Source organism: Poecilia latipinna, unplaced genomic scaffold, assembly GCF_001443285.1.
Source record: "Poecilia latipinna isolate Pla-1442-1.1 unplaced genomic scaffold, P_latipinna-1.0 Scaffold1240, whole genome shotgun sequence".
Taxonomy (NCBI): domain Eukaryota; kingdom Metazoa; phylum Chordata; class Actinopteri; order Cyprinodontiformes; family Poeciliidae; genus Poecilia; species Poecilia latipinna.
The window spans coordinates 105,594-115,407 of NW_015113856.1; the positions used below are offsets into that span (position 1 = coordinate 105,594).

At 43.2% G+C, this 9,814-nt stretch overlaps 1 protein-coding gene across 1 annotated transcript in view; it reads left to right on the forward strand.

The window, feature by feature from the left end:
* Positions 1-9,814, forward strand: part of LOC106960868 (retinoic acid receptor beta) — an 83,680-nt gene that overhangs the window by 57,085 nt on the left and 16,781 nt on the right. The window contains exons 4-5 of the mRNA XM_015054228.1: positions 3,912-4,072; positions 8,594-8,770. Coding sequence (XP_014909714.1) covers positions 3,912-4,072; positions 8,594-8,770 — 338 coding nt within the window. The remainder of the gene's footprint in view (positions 1-3,911; positions 4,073-8,593; positions 8,771-9,814) is intronic.

Genomic DNA, 9,814 nt, shown 5'->3' on the forward strand with positions numbered 1-9,814 from the left:
CCAGATGCCCGAGCCTCAGCTGGCTCCTCTTGACGTGGAGGAGCAGCGGCTCTACTCTGAGTCCCTCCCGGATGACTGAGTTTCTCACCTTATCTCTAAGGGAGAGCCCAGCCACCCTACAGAGTAAAATCATTTCGGCTGCTTGTATCCGTGATCTCGTTCTTTCGGTCATGACCCAAAGCTCATGACCATAGATGAGGGTGGGAACGAAGATCGACCGGTAAATCAAGAGCTTCGCTTTTTGGCTCAGCTCTCTCTTCACCATGACAGACTGGTACAGAGGCTGCGCTGATCGCCTGTCAATCTCCAGCTCCATTTTTCCCTCATTCATGAACAAAATCCCGAGATACTTCAACTCCTCTACTCGGGGCAGGACATCCCCCCAGAGCCAGGGAAGGCTCTTTGCAATTGTTTAAATACAAAGGTAAAATTCTAACAAACATGAATAACAACAGTTTAATTTTTACCTAAAACATATCTTAGATAACTGAAGTTCTAATTGATATGAATATATCTCTCAGTCTGTACCTAGCTGTGATTATTTCATGTGATGAGACGGTTGAACGTGGAGCTCAGCTGCCATGAGGGTTTATGGTGTCACTGTGGGCTCAGGGAAGGCTGTGCTGATTAGAACAGCAGAGTTGGGGGTCTCTGTGTTGTCTGTAGAGAAAAGCTGCTGCCACTGAATGAAGTCAGAGAATTCAGTACAGGGATTGAAACTGCAGAAGAAAATCACTGCTCAAACTCTCTGCTGCATATGAACACATAAGTGTTTCTTCTCAGAAAAAGAGGAATGTCTGAGAAAATCTTTTCAATGTGTAACCGTATGAAGGAAAACTGAAAAACAAGTTAAACTAAAGTAGCCTTTATATTATCTACAGTGGTCTTTAGTGAAAATAATCAAATCTAAATGTAGTTTCAATATTTACAGGATAACTTTTGATGTAGTCTCTTGGATTGTAGTTGTTTTAAGATGGTAGGTATCAGGTTTTGTCTTACCACCGTAAATACACATTACCTTTGACCTCTAGGAAAATGTAACTTGGATTATTTAGTCTGTCTCACTGAAATAAAGATCACATCCAAGCACACATGCTTTTATTCTTACATTGCTTACATGTTGAAAGTGTCATTATGGCGGGACGTCCTCAAAATATGCATGCCCAGGACGAATAGTACAAAATAATGCAAAAATCAGAATGTTCCACCGTCTGTGTATGGAAGTGTTTGGGTGTTCCAGAGTAGCGATGAAATGTGACTGACTGGAGGGTTGCAGTGTTAACACAAGCTGGCGAGCCACGAGATGTGATTTAGGAAGACAGCAGCTTGGTAAATACATCTCACCCCCAGCTGAGGAAATCAATTACCTCTGCACTTCAAGCAAATTACTGGGAGCATGAGCAGATACATCCAAATGATGCATTAAACAAGAGGCCATGAAAATATATAGCTTTTTAACACCATGTACAGGGTGCAGAGGGAAGCAGTGGAGCACCAGGCCTGATGTAGAGCCTCTGATCACTGCTTCTGAAATCTTTAAGTATTAGATTTATCACAGTTATAAAAAAAACAAAAAACAATTGTGTTTTATTTCCATCTATCCAGAACCGATGCTAGGTCCAATCAAACTAAAGGTGAAGAAAATAATAGTCTTCTAAGGCATATAAGCTTAGAAGAAACTAAGGTCCTCCTCCTTCAATGTCTTGATATCGTACACACAACTGCATTATTGCATCTGATGTGATTCAAATAATAAAGTCATCCATCTAATGAAGTATTTTCCCTCTGGATTAAAAATGATATTAAATCAATACTGAAAAACAACAATGTGCAAGTGACACTATTACAGAAGTACAGGCCGATCTCCAATCTTCCATTCATCAATAGAATTATAGAAAAAGCTTCACTTCCTAACAATGACCAACTGCCTTGATGTCCTTTAGTCTCAGTACTGAGACTAAGTGTTCAATGACATCCATATGAACACAGACTGTGGAAGAACCACAGTTCTGGTTCTGTTGGACCTCAGTGTTGATCATGACATATTACTGAAATGACTGGAGAGTTGGGTCAGACTCAACTGGTTCCAATCTTACATAAAGAACAGGGATTTATTTGTTTCAATAGGAAACTTCTCATCAAAGTGGACAGAAGTCACATGTGAGATCCAAGGTTCAACCCTAGGATCCCTCTTAATATCTACATGCTCCCATTGGCTCGGGTTATAATAGGAAATAAAATTAGCTACCATAACTACACGGATGATAGTTATCTACATAATGATGTCACCAGGTGACTCTGAACCATCCAATCACTGAACAGATGCTTAGAACAAATAAATATGTGGATGTGCCATAACTTTCTGCAGCTGAAGGAAAACTGAAGTTATTATCTTTGGACCTAAAGAGGAAAGATTTAGAGTCAACACTCAGCTTCAGTTTTACAGAGAGAAACTAGAGATCAGACTGAAATCTGGGTGTAGTGATGAACTCTGACCTGAACCTTCAGAGACACATAAAGACAGTTACAAAGTCGGCCTTCTATCACCCAAAGAACATTTTCAGGATTAGAGGACTAATGTCTCAGCAAAAAAACATTTTCTCCTCTAATCCTGAAAATGTTCTTTACTGCAACAGTAAACAGTGTCTTCACAGGTTTGATTAAAAAATCAATCCTCCAGCTGCAGCTGATCTACTGCTGGAGTTCTGACTAAAACCAGGAAGATAGAGCACATCACCTAGTTCTAGATTGCTCCAAAAGCAGGAAGCAGAGTATAGTGCAAGGCATTATGGGTAAATACAACCAAAACAAACATGTAAATCCTTCCACGGAGAGAACAGACTTTAAAATACTGTTGTTAATTTATAAATCCCTGAACGGCTTAGCGCCACAATACATTAAGAATCTGCTGTTTTATTAACTTTCCAGTCCTCTCAGATCTTCTAGTTCTGGTTCTGCTTTGCATCAGAACCAAACATGGACAAGCAGCATTCAGCTTCTATGCACCACAAATATGGAACAAACTTCCAGAAAACTGCAAAACAGCTGAAACACTGAGTTCCTTCAGTATACACAATAAACACAGAGGGTCTTTATTTTAAACTAGGGCATAACACTTGACTGTTGTCTCATCAGACTAGAAAGGTCCCGTGGGAGGCTGAGCTCTTGACAAAAGGCCCGGCTCAGTCTTTGTCTCCAGCTCCCCTTGTTAGGATTCCAAAAGTGCAGTCTGCTGCTGATCACGATGATTATGCTGTGTTGAGTAATAAAACCTGGTAATCTCCTGCTGTGACTGACTTCAAAGATCTGCATCTAATGAAGTACCAGGGTTCATGAACTGAACAGACACACCTGAGCTTTAGATGGAGCTCCCGTCTGCCTCACATGTACAACATTATTATTATTAAGATATATTTCAAAATTTCTGATATGTTAGCGACACAATACACCTTAAATATAAAGTGAGCATCAGGGATATCAGCTTTGGAATCTGCCTTGTAAACGATCTGTCTCCATTTTTGTCTACACTGTGCTCAGTGTCTTCTTCAGTGGTTTTTGTGACATTGCCTTTTATGGTTCTTGGTGCAGCGCCACCACAGGCGAGAGGGGAACTGGTTTTTCAAAGTATTTGGTTGGTTCGACACAGTGCAGCGTGAAAGCGAACTGCACCAGCTGAAAATTTAACAAATGTTGTCATTTTGGTCACCAATGGAACCGAGTCTACTGGACTATTAAGTGTGAAAACATCCTAAAATTCCCTCTATTGGAGTTCTATTCACATCACATGTTGGATGTGCTTGACCTTGAGATTATCCTCTCAGGAGACATTTTACTCTCTCCACTTCCTAAGTTGCACTGTCTGTATAAAAGTCTCAGGATTAACCTGAAAGATGTGATTTGTTCTCCTCCAGCTGTTCGGAACGACCGGAATAAGAAGAAGAAGGAAAGTCCGAAGCCAGAACTGGCAGAGAGCTACGAGCTGACGGCGGAGCTGGAGACCATCATCGAGAAGATCCGTAAGGCCCATCAAGAAACCTTCCCCTCCCTCTGCCAGCTTGGCAAATACACCACGGTGAGTGTTCAGCCAGAAGAGGCACACATTCCTCTTTACTGTTGGATCAATGGGGACCTGGGTGTTTTCATTCATTTACAGTATGTTATCTGACTCATGGAATTGTGCTTCTTGGATCCTGGCTGACAAATTTGCCATCAGCATATTGATAATCAATTTCTTGCACTTCACTCTTAATCCCCATTTAATTCAGCTGGAGCCCCCAGTTGTACAGTTATCACTGTCTGGACAAATCCTCCACAGAACCTTTTATTCTTTGCCATTAGGAATTGATTGGACATCAAGTGTGATGGAAGGCCAGTGGAAGGGATCATTATATTACTGTAAACATCCTGACCTCAGGGTTTGTTCCTCCCACTACGGAGCATTAATTTAATCTTTATTTAAACTCAGAACTTGCTGAGACCCAAAAAATGAAATAAATAAATAAATAAAATAGTGTAGCAAAATAGCATCTTCAGATTCTTTTCAACTCCTCTTCAACTTTTGACAAGTTGGAAAAGTTTGACTGATGCATCAAACACAGCTTGCATTATTACCATCTTCTATAAATGTACAACTGAACGAAGCTGGATGTCAAAAATGCTTGTCAATGCTGGAGATGGGTTTATATTCCACTGATGTGAAACCCCCTAAACACGAGTCCCACCAATGAATGATGGAAAGGCCTGATAGCGAGGGGAAACCAGGGTCTTATAGAAAGATGTCATCAGTCGGACACATCAGGGTCTGATTGTCTCTGAGCATCAAACTGTGTAGAGAAAATATCCAACAAAGCCCTGTGTGGATCTACTTTCCTTATCCGCCCTGAGGGGCAGCACTGTGCTGGGTAGAACTGTGAAAAAGATGGAGGTCATGAAACTAACGGCCTCAACACCTTGTTACGCCTTGACAGGAAAATGTTTGGAGCTCTAAGATGGCTGATAGCTGGAAAGAAAGTGGTGAGCAGCCGCTGACTGACACGCAGACGCAGCAGCATTGAGACGGAGCTGACAGTCTAATATGCTTGTTTTCCAGCCGACTTACATATAGATTACAGCTGACGGCTGTGAGCCATGATTGGCACCCTGCTCTGCGGTGGGATGGGCTGGGGGGCGTCTGGGGACTGATTTGGTGATGTTAGTTTGTGAGAAATCTCACACACCTGTCAGTCATTAGGGTTGGGTTGGCCTACTAACCCCACCCTAAACATGTTTATATGAAAATAATCAAAGGCAACAGAGGCCCTAATGAGCAATAATGTGTCTCTTATTACAGTGATGAGATCCATTCAGTCAGTGACAATAGGTTTCACGGCAGAGCGGTGGAAGTGATGCTAAAGTAGGGCAGTCAGCAGCTTTTAGCTCTCTGCTGAGCGCAGCTGCTCGTCGTCTCAGCGACAGTCAGCTTCCATCTTCATAACCACGTATTTCCCCCTTCTCAATACAAACACAAAGCTCCTAATCGCTGTAACCCTTCTTTGCTCCACCCTCATCCGTCTCTCATGAGACGTTTCTTCCATTTAGCCACGTAAACAGCCTGCATTGAGCTAAACTCCAAGGCTGAAAATAGTCAAACAAAAGAGAAAATATTGCTTTCCAGTGATGATACATAAGCTGGTGTTTGTTGTTTATTGGAGTCGACAGTCGGGCCTCTGATAAAGCTGTAATCTGGATCAGTGGTAATTATGCTTGCTCTCAGGCGTCGAGGAGTTCCTCATTATTTCAAGGGATTGGATCCTGATGCAGCTTTTAACTTCTCTTCAACAGAAACAGAGGAGGAGCGCCGGCTTTTCCGTAGATTAGGTTAAAGCTCCAATTATGTGGTGAAATATTCAAATCCTAGTCTGCGGTGATTTAGGAGTTCACTGGCGGGTTAGCACAGATAGCTCCACAATGAATAACCCTCCGCTGACAGTGATGGTGATGAAAAACGAGCCTGGCACTTTCAAAGACAAACTAAAGCATTAGTCGTCAACGAGGAGGCCGAGCGGGCGGCCGCCGCCGCAGAACACGCCTCGGCCTGCAGATATTAGCCACATTACGCTTTGTCCGCTCTCTCCATCCATCTCAGGTGGCGGCTGCCTCCACAGCCGTCCCCCTTTCTGCATGTGTGCACTGGAGCCTGCTGATGCACCTCTTGGTGCTCGTTTCTACACTGCCAGGCTTTTTTTTAATGCAGCAACTTGTCTAATTTGTTTGGAAAAATGAACTTAAATGAAATTAGGATTCCCTGGTAACGTCCCTGTTTCCCTCTATCGAATTATGGGACTGGTGTAATTGACTGAGATTGCTGGGTGGGGGGAAGAAGGTTGGAGGAGGTTTTAAAAAAAGCCTAACGGTAACACCTCGTTACGCCCGGCTCGGCCCTGTTTTTCATTGTGCTTTCCCTCCTCAGCCAGAGGGCAAAACAAGATAAGTTGCTTTAATATCTGCCACTGTCACGTTCTTCACCCTGTCCATTGAGAAACAAACACTCTGTTACCCACATTGAATCTCCACCTCCTCCCTTCCCATCAAACTGGACGTCAATCAGTGGAATGTGCTGTTGTGTCGACTGCAGCTCGTTGACTGTGATTTAACACAGTCCTAATGTGCCTCTCACTTAACCCCTATCATACTTAATGATCTTTTTCTCTCTTAACTGTCTGCTGCCGCCCTCTTTCTCCCATTGTCTCTGTGGTGGCCTAACAGTAGATCCTTTGAGTGTGACAGTGTCCAGCAGCTGCCTCAGGGGGACGGATGTACGCAGCTGCCTGTCTCTTCAGTCACTTCACTGGCTGCTGTCCTCCAGCCCCCAGCCTCCTCCATGGGCTGGACCCCATATGCTGATTACACATTGGATGTTATATGAGTTTGTCCCTTTTTCCAGTTGCTTCCTCTTCAGTAATATATTTATGATGAACAAAATCAGTTTCAGAACAACCCTGACTTGTGGGAGAATGTTCCTGGGGCCATTTTAGTTTGTAGAAGAAATCAACATTTTGACAGGAAAAATTACTTAAACGGGCAGGGTTATGTAAAGTTCTGGGGTTTTTTGTTTTATATCAGGTTATGATGTTATTCTCTCATCAAAAATGTGCCTGGAGTGCTGCCTAGATACGTTCATGCATGTTTGAGGAATCATTTAATCGCTCATAGCAACCACTGAGCTGTTGAAAACGCCTGGCTGCACCTAGCTCCACCTTCAAGGCACAGCTCCTCCCCAGAGCTGCAGTTTCCCAGCTTCTGAGCTGACGCCTCACTGAGCAGCCCTCCCACACTAAGTTCCTACAGACTAGCCAGCAGAAATTAGCCAGCATGTGGTGGAACTGCGCCTCTGCTGAGCTCATCATATCTGAGCTGCTTCTCAGTGCTACGCTGGTTGGTAAAAATAGACGGTTAAAAGAGGAATGATGCTGTGATAACTTCCTGAAGGCAGAGTAATAAAAAGAGCAGGAGCTTTTTAAAGTGACAGAGGCCTAATTTCAAGACGTTAATTTACTAAATCAATTAGTAATCAAACACATAATACTGCCCCTTTAATTTGTTCAAAGAATGAAATAGCTGGTTAAATATTCATAAAATCTAGAAAACAGTCATTTGTCAAGAAACTAACTACAGAAGTAGTAGTTAGTATAGTGTATTTTCCAGGCACATAGTGCCATTTTATAACACAATAAAGTATGTTAACTTTAACTATTCTGAAAATGCTGCGCATATCAAATATGACCTAAAAAATTTAACGCCTTCAAATTGGGCCTCTGTCACTTTAAGAAGCTCTGCCTTCAGGAAGCCATCACAACATGTCTCAACTATTAACCCCTTAACAATGTTTTTACCACATTTCACTGATAATTAGCTCCTATTGTGAGATCAGCAGATGCACAGTGCAGCTAGGTGTTTGCTAATTGCTGCTGGCTAATCTGAAGGAGCTGAGTTTAGGAGTCAAGGGGAAGGGCTGCTTTGTGAGGCGGAAGCTTAGAATTTTGAAAACTGCACCTGGAAGGTGGAGCTAAGTCCAGCCAGGCATTTTGAACAGCTGAATGGTTGCCATGAGAGACTGAGGGATTCCCCAACAATCCATGAAAGAATCAATATAACACTTTTGATCAAAGGATGACATCATAACATGATGTAAAGCTAAAAAGAAAGTTAATTTTACTGCTTACCTTTCCCCTCTCAATCCCTGATTTTCTCACTGAACTGTCTGAGAAAATTTAGCTTCCACTTTTTTCATTTTCTTCACTGTAGCTTCTTCATCTCCAGCCTCCCTTCTTCTACTCCTGTATGTGTGACTCTGTGCTGTATAGCTGTACTAATGGCAGTCCCAGCTCACTGCTACCTGTCACTACTGGTCCTTTGCATCCCATCCCTGCTCACTGACACTGTTACCCTCATTATCGCAGGGCGCTTCCACCCAGCTCAGTGTTTCTGAGAGCTCGGGTCGTATGGAACCTCTTGACTGTATATTACTATGATGTGGAGCAGAGCCAGGAGGGCGCAGTGAGCAGATAGTTAGCAGCAGCTCCTTGTCCTGACTCCCTGTGTTTGTATGTTGTAGAACTCGAGTGCGGACCACCGTGTGAGGCTGGACCTGGGCCTGTGGGACAAGTTCAGTGAGCTGGCCACCAAGTGCATTATCAAGATCGTGGAGTTTGCCAAACGAGTGCCTGGCTTTACAGGGCTGACCATCGCTGATCAGATCACACTTCTGAAAGCTGCCTGCCTGGACATACTGGTGTGTGTTCCTGCTTTTATTCTGAAAGAGCATGCTTGTTTATCATCATTTGTTTTTTTCTGTTTCAAAGCTGATCTACCAACTTCAAAAAGGTATCTTTTTTGATGCTGAATAGTGATCAAAGTTTGCTTGGGTCAATATTAACATTTTATTCCCAAAGGAGTTGAACATGTTCATACACAAATTGGCAACTAACAGTAAAATTTTGCATCAACACAATACAATTGCATTTTCTTTTGTTGCATGAAACAGTGTAAATGGGACAGGTCATATTTTTGAAGTTGGGTTCTATGTTAATGTTATGACCAATAAATATGGTTCCAGCAGTAGATCACCCTTAGCAACCTCCATTTGATGAATCTAATAACTGGTGAGAGCAGGCCGGACATCCATCGTCTGCACCTGCTTGTCCTTCCAGGGTTGTGGGGGGCTGGTGTTTATCTCCAGCTGTCATTGGGCGAGAGGTGGGGGCACTCTGGACAACATCAACACATCTCCATCAACACAGAGACACACAGGACAGACATGCATGCTCACTATTTAGTGCAGTGGTGCCCAAAGTCGGTCCTGGAGGCCCGGCATCCTGCGTGTTTTAGTTCTCACCCTGGATCAAATGATGGCTCATTAGAAGGCCTCAGAAGAACAATGACTTGCTGAAATGGTTGATGTCACCACCAGGGAGAGAACTGAAACATGCAGGATGCCGGCCCTCCAGGACCGACTTTGGGCAGCCCTGATTTAGAGAGACCAGTTTGCAGTCATGTTTATGGACTGTGGGAGGAAGCCGGGGTACCAGGAGACAACCCACCCACACAGAAAGACCTCAGGCTGGGATTCAAACCTATGACCTTCCTGCAAGAAAACAGTACGACTGACTGCGCCACCATCTCGACTCGAAAACTTTCAGTTGGTGGGTGGTAGACCATTGACAGTCAAGGTCTTCAGTGTAGATAACCATTGAAACACAAAATACAAAGCTGTTTGTTGATAAAAAAGAGCATTTACATGAACTGCTGTGGCATCTTGTAGGACTTTGCGGTAACA